A 19,375-nucleotide genomic window follows, 5' to 3' on the forward strand; every position below is an offset into this window, starting at 1 on the left:
ACAAAGCCCAGAGATCAGCAAAATCTGAAGACTGGACTATTCTAGTTCAGAAAAGCGGGAAAACAAGGATTTTTTTGTTTTTTTCCTTTTTTTACAGAGAAAGGAGAAAAAGATACAGTAACAAACAATAAATGCTATAAAATGGCTAGCGCACTTGAGTGTGTTAGCCTAACAATTAAATTAAACAAAAAATAACTTTTTAAAGTGCTAACAGTATAAATTCAACACAAGTACAGTAAAAACAATATGCAGAGCTGTTTTTTAAGCGAAATGCAGTCGAGATGCAGTAATTTGAGCGAAAGCCAGAAAAAATACTTACAAATCCAGGAAAGTCACTCTTTCACTCTCTGCTGCTTGTAGAACTCTGCAGGACAGCACGAGGAGCTGTGCTGAGTCTTTTACATGTGAAAAAGCGCGCAAAAGCGGGCTTTATAGCAGGGGGTTGAAAAGAGCCAGGAATTGACCCAAAATGGCCAATAAACTACAAGTTGCTGGGCTGGAACCAATCCTCTAGGGACAAATAGGTTGCTCAGTGTTCCCCACTCCCACTGGTGAACAAAGAAGCTTCCTCTTATCCAAATAATGATATGGATAGCACAGGAACTAAGACAAAGCCCAGAGATCAGCAAAATCTGAAGACTGGACTATTCTAGTTCAGAAAAGCAGGAAAACAAGGATATTTTTTTGTTTTTTTTCTTTTTTTACAGAGAAAGTTCTAATGCACTAGACCAGCTCATCTCATCCCCCACAAGGGGAGATAACATTATGGACTTGGTTCTCATCTATATGGATGACCACTGCACCACTTCCATAATATGTTCTTCCCTGGTCAGATCAGATCATCGGCCTGTCTCCTTTGAACTTTCTATGACACCCAACCCCCCTCCCCAGCTGTAACCAGGCTAAAAAACGTCTCAAAAACTGACTACAACCTCCTAAGGGAGGGTATCAGTAGCTTCACACCGCTGCCCCCCTCAGAGGATACAGACAACAATGTTGACCAGTACGCCAATGCAGTAAACAAGCACCTGTACAACTGTATGGATTCAGCCATACCCAACAGAACTAAAACCTGCTTCTCAAAGAAACACAAACCTGTCTGGTGGACATTCTCTATTAACAGGCTTTACAACAAAAGGATGAAACTGCTGTACAAGCGTAAAAAGGAACAAATTCCAAATTGGAAAAACTCTCTCCTTAGCCTCAACAAAAAAATTAGATCACTAGTGAAAACCTCCCAAGCCAATTATGAATCAAAATTAGCCTCCAAAATAAAGGGAAACTACAAAACCTTCTTCAGTTACGTCAGAAACCTCCACAGCAAAGCACAGGTTTGTTCCGAATTAGTACTTAATGGTATTACTTTCACTGATCCTGTTGACTTAGCCAACCTGCCAGCAGACAGGTTTAGAGAAAACTTCACCCCCTTGCCCCCCCCCCCAAGGCTCAGCAGACATCCCCAATACTTGTCCTGCACCTCACATCTCTGTAGATCAAGTGTTAAAAGCCCTATCCAAGGCAAATTACAGCTTTCATGGGACCTGATAATATCCCAGGCTGTATTCTGCACTATCTCCAGCAAGAACTAGCTTTGTCATTGAGCACCCTATTCAACCACAGTACATGTTTCATTCCAGAAGAGTGGATAAAGTACAGTTGTGTACACTTACCATAAATGTAGACGTTCGAGTGTATTCACTGTTGCAGTCATTACATTTGGGTAATCTGCTGGCAAGTTGCCCTCAGTCGGCCTGAATAACTAAGTCTTGGGTCCTGCGTCGGTTGCTGTCTCCTCTTCCACGACGTCAGGTCGTCAGGGGTATAAAACATGCAGCCAACGCCATTTTAATCAGTTTTTCTTGCACCAGATGTCACGTGCTCCCCCAAATGGGGAGCCAAAAAAAAAATATATATATAGTTTTATATATATATATATATATATGTATCTATATATATATATATGTATCTATCTATATATATATATATATATATATATATATATATATATATATATATATATATATATATATATATATGTCTATATCTATATATATATATATATATATATATATATATATGCATGTATTTTAGAACACAAAAAAATTACCTTCAGCTAAAAGCAAATACACCACAAAGGCTTTTGAGCATAGTGAAGGAAAGAAGAGGTATAACAGAGAAGAAAGGGGGCTGGCGGCTGGGTAACCCGGACTGGAACAGTGAATACACTCTAACATCTACATTTATGGCAAGTGCACACAACTGTACTATGTTCTTCGTGTTTCACTGTTGCAGTCATTACATTTGGGTAGAATCCCAAAGTTATGTATGGGAGGATGGAATTAAACAGCATTATGAGCAGCTATGAGGCCCTGCAGGACTGCAGTGGCAAAGCCTGTCCTGCATTTAGAAAAGAGAGGTAAATGGTAATGTTTTGTGAATGTATGAACTGAGCTCCAAGTAGCAGCTTCTATAATGTCTCTGGTAGGAACCCTCTGAGAAAGGCTGCAGAAGTGGAAGCAGCCCTGGTGGAATGGGATCTGATCCCCTTGGGCACAGGTTTACCATGGTGCATGTAGCAGAAACTAATACAATGGCTTATCCATTTTGAAATAATCTGCTTTGATATAGGCCTCCCCTCTGTTCCTGCAGCAAATGCCACCAGTAGCTGCTCAGACTTTCTTAGAGATTTTAAGTAGAATCTTAGTTGTCTGTGTACATCCAATGAATGCAGAATTTGTTCCCCCTTGTTCTGCGGATTTGGGAAAAAAGTTGGCAGGTGAATGGTCTGGTTAAGAGCCACACTGGATACCACCTTAGGCATAAAAGAAGGATTGGTCCCGAGGGCCACCCTGTCTGGGTAAAGGATAATGAAAGACTCCACTGCCATGAGAGCCTGTAGTTCTGAAACCCCTCTAGCTGAAGTGACTGCTAAAAGAAAGGCAGTCTTCCAAGAAAGAAATTTTATGTCTGCAGCAACAGCTGGTTCAAAAGGAGGAAGGGTGAGTTTTTCCAGCACAAAACTGAGGTCCTATGCAAGAGTCGGTGCTCTCCTGGGAGGTCTTAAATTTTTTACCCCTCTGAGGTACTGCTTTAGCAGGGGATGAGAAAAAGAGAGGAGGCTCTGTATTGTAATGAGCCGAGATGGCAGAGGCTTGGATTTTTACTGAAGAAAAAGATAGGCCCTTGTGAAGCATCTCAGTTAAATATTGTAAAATCTGAGGAATATCGGGGCTTTGCTGTGTTTACTCCTTGTGCTTGGTTCCAAGCACAGAATCTGTTCCATTTATCCGTGTAAGATTTTCTAGTACTAGGCCTTCTAGCCTCCAAAATAACATCCATCACAGGTTTACCAACAGATGTGATTGGTGAAATTAGTTTATTAGCCATGCTGCAAGATTCAGAGTTTGGAGCTGAATGTGCAGAATTTGATAGTTCTGCTGAGACAGTAGATGAGGTGTTTGAGGCAAGTACCACGGAGGAAGGTGTGACATGTTCCTTAGAAGCGGGTACCAGTGTTGGTGAGGCCATTCTGGAGCAATCAGAATAATTTTTGGTTTTCCTGTCTGACTTTTAGTAAGACCTTGGAGAGCAGAGGCAGAGGGGGAAAGGCAGAGACTGATAGGTTTTTCCAGCTGAAGGATAGAGCATACACTTTCCAAGCTTTTTTGTGATGAGTTCTTGTGCAGAATTTGTCCAACTGATAGTTTTGGGGAAAGGAAATAGATCTATGTCTGGGTTCCCCCATTTTTGCGTCAACATGCTGAAGGTTTGTGGATCTAGTTTCCATTCGTGTGGGTCCATAAGCTTTCTGCGTAGGTCATCTGCCAGAGTATTTTGCTTTCCTGGCAGGAATGGAGCTTGAAGATGTAGGTCAAGGCTGTGTTCCACAAGGCCATGACTAGTCTGCAAAGGGGGTAAGAGTGGGTACCCCCCTGCTTATGTACCACATAACTGTGGTGTCAGTCTATCAGTAGTTGTCCTGGATGAAGGAAGTCCTTGAAGGCTGTCAGAGCATTCTGTACAGCTAGCATTTCTTTCTGGTTGATATGTAGATGCATTTGATTTGGGCTCCATTCGCCCTAAATGCATCTTCCTGCCAGATGGACCCCCCAAGCATAGTCTGATGAGTCAGGGTTTGGGTGGCAGGGGATAGAATGAATGACAGTCTCTTGATTTGGTGACATGCCTCTGCCCACCAAAGGAACTCCTGTTGCAGGCAGGGAATGAGAGGAATCATAGTCTCCAGGCTGTGACAATGTTGACTCCATAAGCTTTTTTAGGTACCACAGAAGTTTCCTCATATGCAGTCTTGCATATGGAATTAGTAGGATGCAGGATGCCATGAACCCCCAAGCCTGAAGAATCTGTCTTGCTGAAAGCTGGGTTTTTGTTGCCACTTGTTTGAAGTTATGTTGTCAATTGAATTTGTTTGTCTGGCGTGAGGTAAGCCATCTGGGCAGTTGAATTGAAGCTTGCACCCAGGAATGTAATTATTAGAGAGGGTACCAGTTGTGATTTATTTTTGTTTATGGTGTACCCTAGGCATGTTAGAAGCCTTTTTACAAACACCAGATGTTGAAGAAGAGTGTCCTTGTCCTCTGCCTGAATTAGACAACCGTCCAGATATGGATAAATTTGAATGTTTCATTGTCTGCAAAATGCAATTACTGGTGCCAGGCACTTTGTGAAGACCCTGGGCATAGTAGATAAGCCAAAGGGCAGTACAGAGAACTGGTAATGCAAATAGCCTGCTTTGAAGCGGAGGTATCTTCTGCAAGATTCCCTGAATGGGATATGCAGGTATGCCTCTTAAGTCTAGAGTTACCAACCAGGCATTCTTGCCTAGCATAGGCAGTAGGTGTTGTAAAGTCAGCATCTTGAATTTTGGAATGTCCATGAAAGTATTTAGAATGGACAAGTCCAGAATTGGACACCATGATTTGTCTTTTCTGGGTACCAGGAAAAGTCTTGAATAAAACCCCTGTCCTTTTTCCTTTTCTGGTACTGGATGAATAGCCCCCATATCCATGAAGGACTTGACTTGTTTCTGGGCCTCTGCCCACTGATTTGGTGGCAGATCTGGCCATCCGTTTGGAATTGGCAACGTGTGGAAATGAAATATGTACCCCCTGGATACTATGTTTAAGACCCACTTGTCCTGGGTAATTAAATGCCAATTTTGAGCATGAAGTGCTAGTTTTCCCCCCAAAGGGGCTGCCAAAAGATAAGTACTTGAAGATGGCAGGAGAAAGTCATTGAGACTTTTTGCTGTAGGGAGGTGCTTTGCTACCTCCTGATTTGGAGGTGGAGACACCCCATTGTTTTGTCCTGCAAGATCTTTGTGACAAACCTGGAACCTTTGGAGCATCTGGGCTTGACCTGAGCAGCTCTGTTGGACACTGGAAATGACCAATTCTTAGTAGGCCAGTGCCTACTAAACCTGGGTGGCTGCACTTGCAAGAAATCTTTTACAGTTTGCATAGATTTAGCTTTGTCCTCTATCTTTTTTAAAACCTCTTCTGCCTTATTACCAAACAGACTGTCCTGCTGTAAAGGAGCATCCAACGATTTAGTTTTAACATGATCAGGCAGATTTTGCTCCTTGAGCCAAGCATGCCTTCTTATCACAGATCCAGTTATGGCGACCCTGCAAGAGGCCTCCAAGAAATCAAAACCACATTGCAAAGTATGCTTTCCAACTTGTTCAGCTGAATGCAATAAGTCTTGTAACTCTATTTTCCACACAATCACAAATCAACATAATTTTCTGTTTCAGTAAGCCCATAACATACTGTTGATATTTAAGCATATGAAATTGGCAGTTTAAAGCCCGGATTGCCAGGGTTGCAGATGTATAAACCTTCTTACCCCATCTATCCAGCGCCCTGGAGTCTCTATCTGAAGGGTTAGGATTTTTGGTTGTAGAAGCCTTAACACACTTGGGACCCTGAGAAATAGTTCCAGGGTCAGAAGCAGGATTTATGAAAAGAAATTTGTGGGAGTCAGGAACCCTGTAATATCTGTCTGGCTTACTAGGAGCTGGAGGCAGGGAATCAGGAGCCATGCTGGCTTCTGAGAAAACATCAACAATGTCTAAAACAGGAGGTATAACCAAAGGCCTATGCTGAGGAAGAAGAAAATCCCTAAGCCTCTTTTTAGATTCTGAAAAGTCCTGACTCTCCCAATGAAAATGTTCCCTTAAAGTATGCAAAGCTTCTCTAAAAAAAAATCCTCAGAAGGAGAAGCAGAAGGGATGGATTCCTCTGCATCAGAGTCCTCATAAGGTGGAACAGAAAATTCCTGATCAGAAGAGGAATCAGAAAAAATGGAAACTTGATCTGAAGATTCATAATCAGTGCCTTGCCTAGGCCTCTTAGTGGGGGGGAGGGGTTGGGAACCCCTGGTCAAGGTAATTAAATCCTCAGCCATTTTGATAATTTGTTTTTTAGGCATAGGGGCCTGAGCACGTGGCTCATGCGTCGGTTATTTAGACACAGAAGTAAGGTTTTGGCCTTGTTTTTGATAAGCCGGTGCCTGCTCAGCGGCTCCAGACTCATCCAAGGGAGAAACATCCGCAGGTTCAATACTTGGAGATTCTCGCGGCAAACCGGACTCCGAATGGGTCTCGGTAGAGGCCTGTGACTCAAAAGTAGCAGGCATCAGGGGCTGTGAAAGCACCTCACTGAGTACTGGCGAACCGGCGACTGGCTTAGGAGAAGCTTTGTCGTCGGTTTTGGACCTCGGTCTGTCTCTGTCTTTTTCCTTGTGTTTTTTGTGAATTCCGGTAGTCAGACTGCTAACAGACGACATTTCAGGATAGTTAAATCTTGAACCAAGGTATTTAGAAGAAAAAATTACCGACGCTTAATAGTGCATTGGTTAAATTTAGCACAAAACCGACATAAAGGCACGTTGTGGTCAGGGCCTAGGCAAGGAATACAGTACAAACGAAAATCCTTATGAGGTATTTGCTTCCCACAAGTAATACAATTATTAACTTTTACTGACATTGGTAAGGAGCAAGAAAAAGTTTCCCCAACGAGGTATTTAGCTTTAGTTTGAAGACTTCGGTTCTGAAACTCGAAAATGAAAATTTCAGGAGTTGGCCGACCGGCATTTGCGAACTGCTGCTGCTTCAGGCACCGCACAGCAAGAAAGACTGATGAAAATGGTGTCAGCTGCATGTTTTATACCCCTGATGACCTGACGTCATGAAGAGGAGACAGCAACTGACGCAGGACCCAAGACTTTGTTATTCAGACCAACTGAGGACAACCTGCCAGCAGATTACCCAAATGTAATGACTGCAACAGTGAAACACGAAGAACATCTGCCACTGTCAGCCCTTTGCACAAAGGTGGTGCCACTACTGACCCTGGAAACTACTGCCCCATTAGCTTGACAAGTCTGATCTGTAAAGCCATGGAGCATATTATTATTATGGATCTCATAAACAAGGACATAGGCAATCTCCAAGCACTTGACCCCACCCAGTTTGGATATGTCAAGAGCACATCTTGCCTGTTGAACCTGGTTGACTTCTTTCAGACTGTCACCATGGCCCTGTATGATGGAGTCAGTACAAACAGCTTACCTTGAATTGGCCAAGGCCTTTGACACAATCTCCTACTTGGACATCAAAAAGCTAACACAACTTGGCGTAAATCCATGTCTCATCAGGTGGGTGGCCAACTGGCTCGCTGATAGGACCCACATGGTCAAAATGGGCACCACAACCTCCAACAGCAGATCTGTCACTAATGGTGTTCCCCAGGGATATGTCCTGGGACCCCTACTGTTCAGCATCTACTTCTCAGAGGTCCAGGCAAAGACAAAAGGCCTGGTCAATGAGGAATTACCCCTTGGAAAGGAGGAGTTACCTCCCACTGCTATCAGTAACCTTGATGAATGATCTTCAGAATCCATTTGTTTGAAACTATCTGCTGCCAAAGAAAGAAATGAAGATTCAGACTTTCTGGAAGGGGAAAGAGACTGCCAGGGTGGGAGTGGTGGTGAGGAGACAACGTCCCTTAAACAGTCATTCTGACTTTTTAGGACTGTCCTTGGTTATGGCGGGGGGGGGGGGCATCTTGCATTCTTTGTGGAAGCTCTTTGACATTTCTCCTTATTCATAGGTTTATAGATGTGTACTAGGCTAATGGCCCTAGGGCCTTTACAAGCCTAGCCCATAAAAGTGCTCTGGCATTGTGCCGCCCGTTGTTAGTTTCCAGTGCCTCTATCAAGTAGAGCCACTGGAGTAATCCCCGGGGTGAACTTTCTATTTCCCATCCACTCATCAAGATTTCTCTTGAAGAGGGCTAGTGAGGGTGCTCTGCTTGACATGTATGGGAAGTCTATTCCAGAGCATTGGCAGTCTCTGGGTTATGAACCTGTCCCTCTCCAGCATGTTCTTCTGATTATGGTAATGAGGTTGAGGTCTCTGGAGTGTGTGACATGAAGGGATTGGGATTTCTTTAGATGTAGCATTTCTAACAGAGCTGGGTCAGACATGGCTTTGTAAGTCAAGCAGAGATCGCCTCTTAGTAGACGATATGAGACAGAATAGCTGGAGTTTTTTTTTTAGTCTGTCCATGTAGGACAAATGTTTCCATGTAGGACAAATGTTTAAGGCCTAGGATCCTCTTCGTGAGGTACTTTTGTGGCCTCTCCAGCTGTTGCAGGTGTCTAGTGAGGTACATGCCAAATGAGGCATTATACTCTGACTGGTCTAATGAGGGAAGAGTAGAGAGAAATGATGACCTCTTTCTTCCTGGATGCAAAACCATTGGTAATGAGATGTGCCATACAGAAGGACTTTCTGACCACAGTGGCAATGTGGTGATCGCTGGAGAGGCTGCTGTCAACTTTTGTCCCCAGATCTCTTATAACGCCTTCAGTGTTCAGTGGATTCCCATCGAAGTGGGAAATGAGTTTTTCCCAAAGGGGATGACGCATTCTTTGGCATTAAGCTTAAGGCCACTGTTTTGACACCAGTCATTGGTCTCAGTGAAGCCTTTCTGTAGAATGTCTGCATCACTTGGGAAGTTAATAATGGCTCCTAGTTTGCAGTTGTCTGAGAATTTGGTCAGAGTCCCTCCTTGTTGGCCTGGACTTCTGAGAAGTAGATGCCAAACCGGTGAGGACCCAAGACCAATCCCTGTGGGACTCCACTCATGACTGGTCGGCAGTCTGACTTGGAGTTCGCTACTTTCACAATGTGTGTTCTGTGAGCCAATTTGCAACCCATCTAACAATATAGGGGTAGATGCCTAGTTTGGTGAATTTATCAATAATTCCTGAATGAGGAATAGTATCAAAGGCCTTGGCCAGATCGAGGTAGGCAGTATGAACTGCCTTACCCTCATCCACCGCTCTGGTGACCGACTCAAAGTCAATCAGGTTGAGCAGGCATGATCTACCTTTCACAAAAACAAATTGTGTGGGATCTAGAGTTTGGAGATTCCCTATATACTTGTTAATTAGGGCCATGATGATGTGCACCATAGCCTTACATATCAGACTCGTCAGGCTACTGTGGTAAGAATTCCCAGGGTCCGTAGTCACTCTTCCTTTAGGTAGAGGGATGACTGTAGCATTGCGCCATTCAGTACGGACAAAGCCTGAGGTGAGGCTGTGAGTGAACAAAGCACACAGATGTGGTGCCAGTTCACTTTGTAATTCATGTAGAACACAACCAGGGATATTGTCAGGTCCCATGGAAGCTGTATTCTTGGCCTTGGCTTTATCCTACGCTGCAGTAATGCAAGGTACCTGGCATTCTTCTGGTATTGACATTGGTCCTTTGGGGGGAAAGAGAGGGGTAAAGTTGGCACTGAATCTGTCGGCCAGTATGCTGGCAATATCTATTGGCTTAGTATAGGAAGTACCATTGTGCAGTAACTCAGAGCAAATCTAGGTATTGCCATGGAGATTCTTGATATAACTAAAGACAGCTTTGTGGTTGTTTTTAGTGTCTGTCGCAATTCTGCCTTCATAGCTGGCTTTGGAGGTTTTGATGAGGAATCTCAACTTTTTGTTGAGGCTAATCAGGGAATTTTTCTAGTTTTGGGACTTCACTTTTAATTCCAACAGTTTCTTCCTTCTGTTGTAGAGTTTATTAATGGCAGGGGACCACCAGACTAGCTTCCTTTTTTTGGAGGAGAGCATCTTGGTTCTGTTAGGTATGGGTAGTTACATGCATTTATGTACGTGTTCGTACAGTGCATTGGTGTATGATTCAGCAGTAATGCATCTACTTTCCATTGGCAAGGGTGCCATGAAGTTAGCTATCTCTGTTTTTAGGAATCCAAAGTCAGCATTCGAGAAATTTTCATGGTGGATACCTTTGCAAGGGGTGTGGGTGAGATGTGGATTTCTATGGTGATTAGTTTATAGTCAGATCTAACCAGGGAGGAATTGACTATTGGTGTATAGCAACGGTTGCCCATATTAGTAATAACCGGGTCAAGGATGTTGCTTCCTCTAATGGGGGTAAGAATGAGCTGGTCCAGGGCATTGGAACTGATTAATTCCAGGAAAAATTGGGCCAGTGCATTGGTGCTTGATTAGCTTTTCCAGTTAATGGAGGGGCAGTTGAAGTCTCCTAGTATGAGAGGGTTGGGTTGGACCTTGATATATTAAAGGGTGCTTAGGAACGTGGAGTGAGAGTCTAGCGACATGGTTGGGGACCTATAGCAGGTTATGACCTCGATCTCAGTCTTACTCAATGCTAGTTGTACCTGAAGTATCTCAGATGCATTACGCTGGGCTACTAGTCTGAAGGTGTGCATATCCTTTATGAATTAAACGTGCACTTATCATTTTGCTGAGACTGTTTCTTGGCAAAACTGGATGAGGAGCTACAAGATCCCTTAGAAAATTTGGAAAAGGAGGGAAGCAAATCTTAAAGATTTCATGGTATCAGCTTAACTCTCTCACATATTTTGATAACCTCTGTAGCACAGGGGCCAAAAACACATCTTTAGCCAAAGGAGAATTAAAATCTTATTTTTCACATCCCTTGGAGGTCTGATGAATAAAGCCGGGCAAACCTCCTCCAAACAACACCAGTGACCATAGACCTGGAAGAAGTCTGTGTCACACATCAATGAGTTCCGACCTGTAAAATCAATTTAAAGAAAATTTTTCCTTTCTCCGAGACTGCTTCCACTAAGGGGACCCCAACAGCTGCAGAGGACATTGCTAACCCCTGGTCCATAGTGGCCACAGATGCTACAAAACAGGGATCTGGGGTGACAGGTGAGTGGTCAAAGGAAGCAGCTTTGGCTACAGCAGAGTCACTCACCTGCAGCTGAGGCAAATCCCTAGCCTACTGTGGCTGCGAAGGCTGTTTGTTCAACTTTTTCTTTTTGTGGCTGGATGAATGAACTACCACTGGACTGGTAGTCTGTTTCACAGTCAAGATGGAAATGGTGCTTCTTTACTGGGGAGAACAAGAAGCACAAGACTATAAAAATGTAAAGTTGTTAGACACTTTTTCCTCACAAAACGCAGTAAACAGCACCCTAATATGTTTTGCCAAACTCAAAAAGTAAAACAAATAGAACTTTTCTACAGAAAAAATAAATTGTTTCAGCTACTTTAAGCAACTGTTAAACTGACAGGAAAAATGGAACTCCAGTTTAAAAGGGTAGTTAAGTCTTCTGATAGTCCATTAAAACACAAACTCTTACAGAAGAAAAAAATGTTTTCCTAACTAGAAAAGTACATTTAAACGATACATATATATATTTTTTATTGTGGAAGCCCCCCCCCCAAGAGAAGTTTATCTGCCCAGCAATGGAACAGCACAAGCCAACCGTCAATCCTTAAAAGCCTGCAAAGGAGCACTCTCTTTGGCGTCAGTAAAGCTCTGACAGGCTTGGGGCTCAAATGTGTTTTTTGCCAGCTCAGCTCAAGCTGCCTAACAGTTTGAGCACAAGGAAGGTGTCCAGAGTCTTTGGAAGCTGACTGGCTGTTGCACCCTTGGCAGGATCAATCCATACAGCTAAAGCTACTGCAGCAGTGATCAATATGGTGAACATTTGTGGATCACTCACAAATTTACACCTTCTACTCCTGGGATGGAGACACTGGTGTTACTAGTCTGGAGGTGTGCATATCAACCTCACCAAATCATGGGACATGAGAAACTTAAAGTAAAATTATACCTTAATATGCATATTCTCCAACTACTGCACAAGAATATGAAAAAAAGCTTGTGATGGATATTCTAGGGTGCACACACTGAATAACATGCTTTTTTTTAATTAAGTTATTCTCACAACTTTACAAAGCAAAAATTCACATAAAGGACTTCTGATTTTCAAAATTGGTCTGTATCCATACAACAGAAGAAACACAAGCATGAGCATAAGCACACACAAACACAAGATAATATAAACTAGATGTTTCTCTCTAGAAGTGCATGATAATCTAGAAAATGAATGAGATGTTTAATAAAGTAAAATAACATCCTCTAAAAATTATTAAATCTAACACAGCTACGACTCCATCAATGTACAAGCAAAACACAAAGTGGAAATTGAAACCAAATGCCTGCAATTTTACTGCAACATTCTCTAAACTCAATTCAATAACAAAAAGGGCATTTTTCTCAATATCTGGATGTAATTCTGCAAATATGTACTTAAAACACAGCATATTAAAATCTGAAATAACATCAAACATAGAAGCGTACCTTTCCATCAGTACTCTCATGAAAGCTATCGACTCTCGCTGCCAGAGTACACTTGGCAGAAGCTAATCGTGCTGCTTTCCTGCGCAGATCCTATCAGGAAAGAACAAAACTGAAGAAATTAGACAGCATGCCTAACCCCTACTTCTAAGAAAACAGACGTGCCCAGCTGTTTCTAGTTATACAGAGATGCATTTTCTGTATTGTACTGATGTAGCAACCTCTCAATTTCAGAGATGCATCAAAACATAACTGCTTACATATCACTGTCTATTCTGAACAATTTCTTTAAATGAGCACGGTCAGTGTCAGGGCTGGCCGTAGGTGAGCTAGCACTCTATGCAAAGAGCTCTACGTTGCCCCCACCACTGCCCACTACCCCCATCATTCACTGCCTCCCCTTCCCCCATTTTGGTCTATCCACATGGTCCAGGTTACTTTTTGTTTTACTCTTTAGTGTTTTTCCTACATTCAAGCATTCAACGCATCCCAACCAAGCAAGACTGTACCTCTGATAAATGTAGAGGAAAGAAACGAAAACTAGAACAGTCCACCAATAAACGCAGTAGTATATTAAGTTCTAGCAACACAGCATAAACGAATAATGTACCAGCACTTCCAAATCTCTCCACAGATCACAAAGTTTATTGTAAAAAATACAAGTTTAGCGCTTTCATTCAAATCATGTGATGGGAGATGGGACTATAAAATGAAATGTTTTAGTTTGAATCTTTGTTCTGAAGAAGTCTTGGATGTAAGATGAAAGCGCTAAACTTGTATTTTTTACAATAAACTTTGTGATCTGTGGAGAGATTTGGAAGTGCTGGTACATTATTCGTTTATGCTGTGTTGCTAGAACTTAATATACTACTGCGTTTATAAATGTAGAGGAATTAAGTGCATTAAGCTGCAGGTCTCTGTGTCACTAGGACCCTAGAAACCAAGAGAGTCCTAGATGCTGGCATGCATTTCAGATCTTTAACAGCATTGTGATAAATACATTAAATCTAAGACTCTGCTTCAGCACAGCAAGAAGATACCAAAAGCTGCTTTTCTTGTTCAGTAAAAACATCCTCACATTTTATTTTAACTCTCAGGCTCCAGCCAATTGTTAATCCACCCTGCCAGCTGTCAGAAATGTAACACCTAATTAACTGACAGCTGGAAGGCTTTAGTTAGTTAATGCAGGAGGACAGTATAATTGTAGCTACATTACCCACAAATGGAAGATGCTACATCTAAGAATAAGTTTTCGCTATGATAAGTGTGCAAGTCTGCAGCAGCTTCATATGCTGTTAATGTAGCAGTTTTACGGGCCTGAAAGCTTGCAAGAGTTTAGCAGTTTTGAATACGGGTTTAATAATGAAAATTTTATTTTACCCTACCTTAGATATGAACACAAACATGATGTTGAAAAGGGGACACATAATGCAAAGTAAAACTAGACTTTTTATACATGGATGACTTACAACAGCAAAGTTTTGAATTTATTGTAATACAAGCACTATGACATTTATGTAAATGAAACAACTGCAGAACAATCTTGAGAGAAAGACAGTGCAAATGAAATTAGGCAACCATACTCTAAGTTGTGCTTTTCTACAGCACAGAGGCTATTAGCACAGTTCATCACGTGTCTGCTGCATTTACTTGTTTTTGCTAACTTGGTTAGAATATTGAGCTACATGGACTTTTTCATACGCAACTCAGCAAGTGTCTGGTTAAGTAAATGCTCAGAACCACACAGTTAGCAAAAGGATGAGGGAATTAAACAGTGGACCAAATTAAAAAGCTTAACAGTACATAGCCCAAATGCTCTGCTCTGTCAGGCCAGAAAGTACTTGAAAAAAGTAGATCACCAACTTTTTTAAATGCCTTTATTAAATTATCACTTACTACATAGGTAAACATACCACCACAGTGGTGGTGCTGCGGTAGCATTGTCGCCTCACAGTAAGACACTGTCCGGTTCGATTCTCAGCTAGAGCATCTTCTGCGTGGAGACATGCGTGAATAGGCGTACCTTCGTTGAAGGTTGTGCGTCAGGGCTGGTAACTCGGCAGGTAAAAAATCAACTACCAATCATTAGCGGACCGTAGTTCCGCTGTGGCAACCCCTAACCGGGAAAAGCCGAAAGACACAAACATAGGTAAACATACCATTCATAGGCTCATAGGGGACTACAAGGTTAATGGCACAACAGCCTTTACAAGCCTAGCCAATAATACCCAGAGTATTACAGTATTATACCTAAATTCCTCAGATACAGGATGGGGTAGTATCATGGTAGTGGGTCTGAGTTTTGGAGTCCTGCATCATTTTACAGACTGCCTCTGTCCATAAGAGACAGGGGCAGTGTAAGAAATGCTAATTCTGTATTGTACTCTCTACTTAGCTGGAAACACTGTATGCAATGAGCCTGAGAAATGAAAGTCTCTATCTGTTAGTTACCCAAGCTTGTGCTGAACAGGTGCCAGTCTCTCCTTTATGGCCCAAGTTTTGTGCACTTCAGAATGAATTCTCCAAATACCGTACTTTATTTAATAAGGTTTTATTAGATGTTCACAATATCCGAATACTGTCTTCATTAACGGTACTGATAATTATTTATTATTTTATTTACTTTATTTTATTTTACATTTGTTGACTGGGATAGTCCGACTGGATACATGTCCATATTTAGCGGTAGCCCAGGGAGAAAAGCTCCAAGAACAGAATACACATAGAACATATAGTAAATACTAACTGCATACATGTTACAGACATATACAATGCCAGCATTTTATACACTTAGTACATAATTATTTCATTCATGTTAAAGGCACATTGAGCAGCAGTTTCTACAATTGACCCATTCTGGAACAGAGTGGGTAGACAGAGCAAGACAGTTTTAAGTGAAGCATCTTAAGTATTAGAGAAGGTACTAGTCAGGATTAGCGCATGGACATAACCAGTGTGTTTTGAAGTATTTCTTGAGTTTGTTTTTAAACGAGGTTAGCGAGGGTTCTAGAGTTAAGTCAGCTGGGAGTAAGTTCCACGTTTTACCAACAAAGTTAGCAAACAGAGAGTCCCCAGCTGAGTAGTTGGATTTGAATGTTTGAACTAGGAGTCTAGTGGATGAGTGGAGTGGCTGGTTGCTAATGTAGGGACTGATGATATTGTTAAGTGCAGGTGTATTTTGTGGATGGTACAGGACTTTATGCGCCACTATGAGCTGGCTGAACTGCAGTAGGCTAGGTAGTTCAAGCCACCCTAGGAGATTTAAGTTGTGACAGTGGTGTGTCCAGTACGCTGTACCAGTAGCAAATCTCGCTATGTGGTAATAACAAGATGAAAGTTTATTGAGGTCTGTTTTGTTCAGGTTAGAGAATAAAGGTAAAGCATAGAGAAGGGTAGAGAGAAGATGGGATCAGGCAATAGCAGTTCTAGCTAGTGGGGTAAAGAAAGATTTAATTCTGTAAAGAGAGCCACGTTTTTTTGTTTATAGTTTTGATAGTTTGATTGATATACATATCAAACTTAAGGTTATTATCTACTATGACACCCAATAGTTTCATTTAGGCTTCTGGGGAGATGACGATGCCACTGTTCGCTACTATGGTGAAAAGTGGAGGGGAGGTCCTGCGTGTTGGGGAGAACAGGAGCAGCTTAGTTTTGTAAGGGTTAAGAATCAGACGTTGATTAGAGAGACAGTTTTTCACTGTATTAAAGATGTTTTGGGTTAATGTGAGTAGATGAGCTGGGGAAGTGGCAGAGCAAATTAAAGTTGAGTCATCCGCATACTGAATTGCAGGTTGCTTCTGGGATGACAGTATGGAGGTTGTTGATAAAGATCAAGAAAAGAAGGGGTCATAGTACAGAAACATGGGGGACTCCTAATGTGATGGGTAGACAGATAGCTTGTCCTGCCATAGGACTGCCTGTTGTCTGCCCTCTAAGTAAGATCGAAACCACTGGAGCGCATGGCTATTTAAGGAGATGGCCTTCAGAGTACTCATAAGCAGTTTATGGTCAACCATGTCAAAGGCCTTAGAGAGATCTGGAAAGAGTGCTGAGGATAGTTTATTATTTTGGTTGTGGTTTATAACATTTGAGAAAGTGAAGAGGGCTGAGGTAGTACTGTGGTGTGGCCTAAAGCCATGCTGGGAGTCGGATAACAGATTGCTCTGAGTGAGATAGTGGATGAATTGTTTATGGACACACTTCTCCATAACTTTAGCTACTGGTGACAGAACTGCAATGGGCCTAAAGTTTGACAGTTCTATGGAAATGCCTCCTTTATGGAGAGGTATGACATGAGAAAAGCTGAAGGCTGATTGGCTATTGTGTGAGGCCGCATTTGAATTAGAGCCACTGGGAGTAAGTTGGATGGGGAGTCTCTGTGAAGAAGGTACTGAAGGTATTAGCAATGTCCTCTGGGGATTTTTGTTTAGAAGCTGAAGGGGATGCAGTGGTGGTTTGGCCTGGGTGAAGGAGTTTGTTTATTCCAGCCCAAAACTTTTGTGGTTTATTTTGATGTTTCTATTGCAGATAGCAGTAGCAGTTCTTTTTATCTAAAGTTAAACTTTTTAGTATCATTCCTTAGCTGTCTAAACCTGAGTTAGTCAAGTGGGGCTCTTGTTGTCCGGTAAGTTGCCCATGCCTTGTTTCTAAAGGGTAATTTTAGATTTGGTACTTTTAGAAAGCCATGGTGTAATGTTTACTTTGGTTCTAATGGAGCGGAGGGGGGTACGAGAGTCAAGGATACCAAAGAATTTGGTGTTAAAGTAATAGACCACTTCATCTAGAGGGAGGTGTTTTAGGGATGACCAATTGCATACATTAAGTTCATTTAGAAACCTGGTAAGATTAAAGTTCTTGTTGTTTCTTATTGTTTTATAGGTGGGTTGGTGGGAGTAGTCCACTTTGAGTTTGATTATATAGGTGGGACAGTAGTCACTTAGGTCATCAGGCAAAGTACCTGATTTTTAAGTTTGGAGATGGCTATTGATAAGTATCCAGTCTAGGGTACTTTCTTTGTTATTGGGTTTACCAATCCTGGTGGCGGCGGATATGGTCTGTGTAAACCCACAGAGATATACACAAGTTGTAGGGGATTCAGCTGAACAGGTGTTCCCAGTCAATGTTGAAATCCCCAAAAACAATGGTTTCCTGGGGGTAGTTACTAGATAACCAATATAAGAAGTCTTCTGGGGTATCTCTAGTCTTCCCTGGGGGAATGTTTATACTTTTATTTTTGTTAATTTGCATTTTTTCAATAAGAATTTCAGCATTATTGACCTGGGATGGTTGTTGGGCATTTGTGGTGACAGGCTAGACTTGTAAAGTATGGCTACTCCGCCACCCTTTCTAGTAGTACGGTCTAATTGTAACATATTATACCCTGGTGGCAATACCTCATTGGCCTGTGTAGCAGGTTTCAGCCACATTTCTGTGGGGCATAATATTTCTGGGGCATGTACTTCTAAGAGGGCATGAAGGTGCCGGAATTCATAGGTAAATAGGTTCATACTAGGCTATCTGCCCTAGGGCATTTATGAGCCTAGCCAGAGTGTGTTTGGCTTCCGCCACCCATTTTAAATTAATTTTGCTATGCCCTTTTTCGAGGTTAGTATACTGTGCCTCTGTCTAACAGTGACACAGAAGTGATACCCGGGGTAAACCTACGATCTCCCATCCACTCATCAAGATTCCTCTTGAAGAGAGTCAATGAGGGACTTTGCCTAACCTGGACTGGGATTTTATTCCAAAGTGAAGGGAGCCTCTGGGTTATGAATCTGTCCCTCCAGCATGTCTTATTTATTTCAGTGCTGAGGTTCAAGTCTCTCGAGCCCGTAGCTCGATGGGATTTGGATTTTCTGAGGTGCAGCATATCCATTAATTTCGGGTCGGACATGGCTTTATACGTCAGGCACAGATCGCCTCTGAGCAGGCGGTATGTCACTGAGTAGAGCTGGAGTTTCTTTAACCGGGCAGCATATGGCATCTGTTTGCGCCCTTTGATCCTCTTGGTGAGGTACTTTTGGGGTCTTTCCAGTTGCTGCAGGTGTCTGGTAAGGTACATCCCAAAAGGGGCATTGTACTCAATTATGGGCTTGATGAGGGATGAGTAAAAAGGCACGATTACCTCCCCTGATCTAGATGTGAATCCTTTCATGATTAGGTGGGCTATATAAAATGTTCTTCTAACCACAATGGCCACATGGTTGTAAAATGAGAGATTGCTATCAATTTGGGTCCCCAGGTCCCCAATTACTTCTTCTGTACTTAATGGATTACCACCTATGTGGTAATTTGTGGGCACTTTGTTTTTGCCAAAGGGGATGACTACACTTTTTGGCATTTAGCTTGAGGCCATGGCTCGGGCACCAGTTGTCTGTTTCTACGAGGCCCTTTTGGAGGATGCTTGTGTCGGCTGGAGGGTCGATTATGGCGCCCAGTTTGCAGTCATCTGCAAACTTGGTCAGCCACAGTCCTTCCGTGTTGGCCTGTACCTCCAAGAAATATATACCGAACAAGAGAGGTCCCAGGACTGAGCCTTGTGGGATGCCACTTGTAACTGGTTTGGAGTCTGACATGGCTCCAGCAATTCTAAACATGTGGGTTCTGTCCTTGAGCCAGTTTGCAACCCATCTAGTGACATAGGGGTTTATATTTAAGCTGGTGAGCTTATCTATA

General features: G+C 42.3%; 1 protein-coding gene across 1 annotated transcript in view; it reads right to left on the bottom strand.

The window, feature by feature from the left end:
* Nucleotides 1-19,375, bottom strand: part of PRPF31 (pre-mRNA processing factor 31) — a 518,214-nt gene that overhangs the window by 183,786 nt on the left and 315,053 nt on the right. The window contains exon 8 of the mRNA XM_044087556.1: nucleotides 12,701-12,790. Within this exon, the coding sequence (XP_043943491.1) occupies nucleotides 12,701-12,790 (90 nt within the window). The remainder of the gene's footprint in view (nucleotides 1-12,700; nucleotides 12,791-19,375) is intronic.

Source organism: Protopterus annectens, chromosome 1.part1 (genome assembly GCF_019279795.1).
Source record: "Protopterus annectens isolate FY-2018-M chromosome 1.part1, PAN1.0, whole genome shotgun sequence".
Classification (NCBI taxonomy): domain Eukaryota; kingdom Metazoa; phylum Chordata; order Ceratodontiformes; family Protopteridae; genus Protopterus; species Protopterus annectens.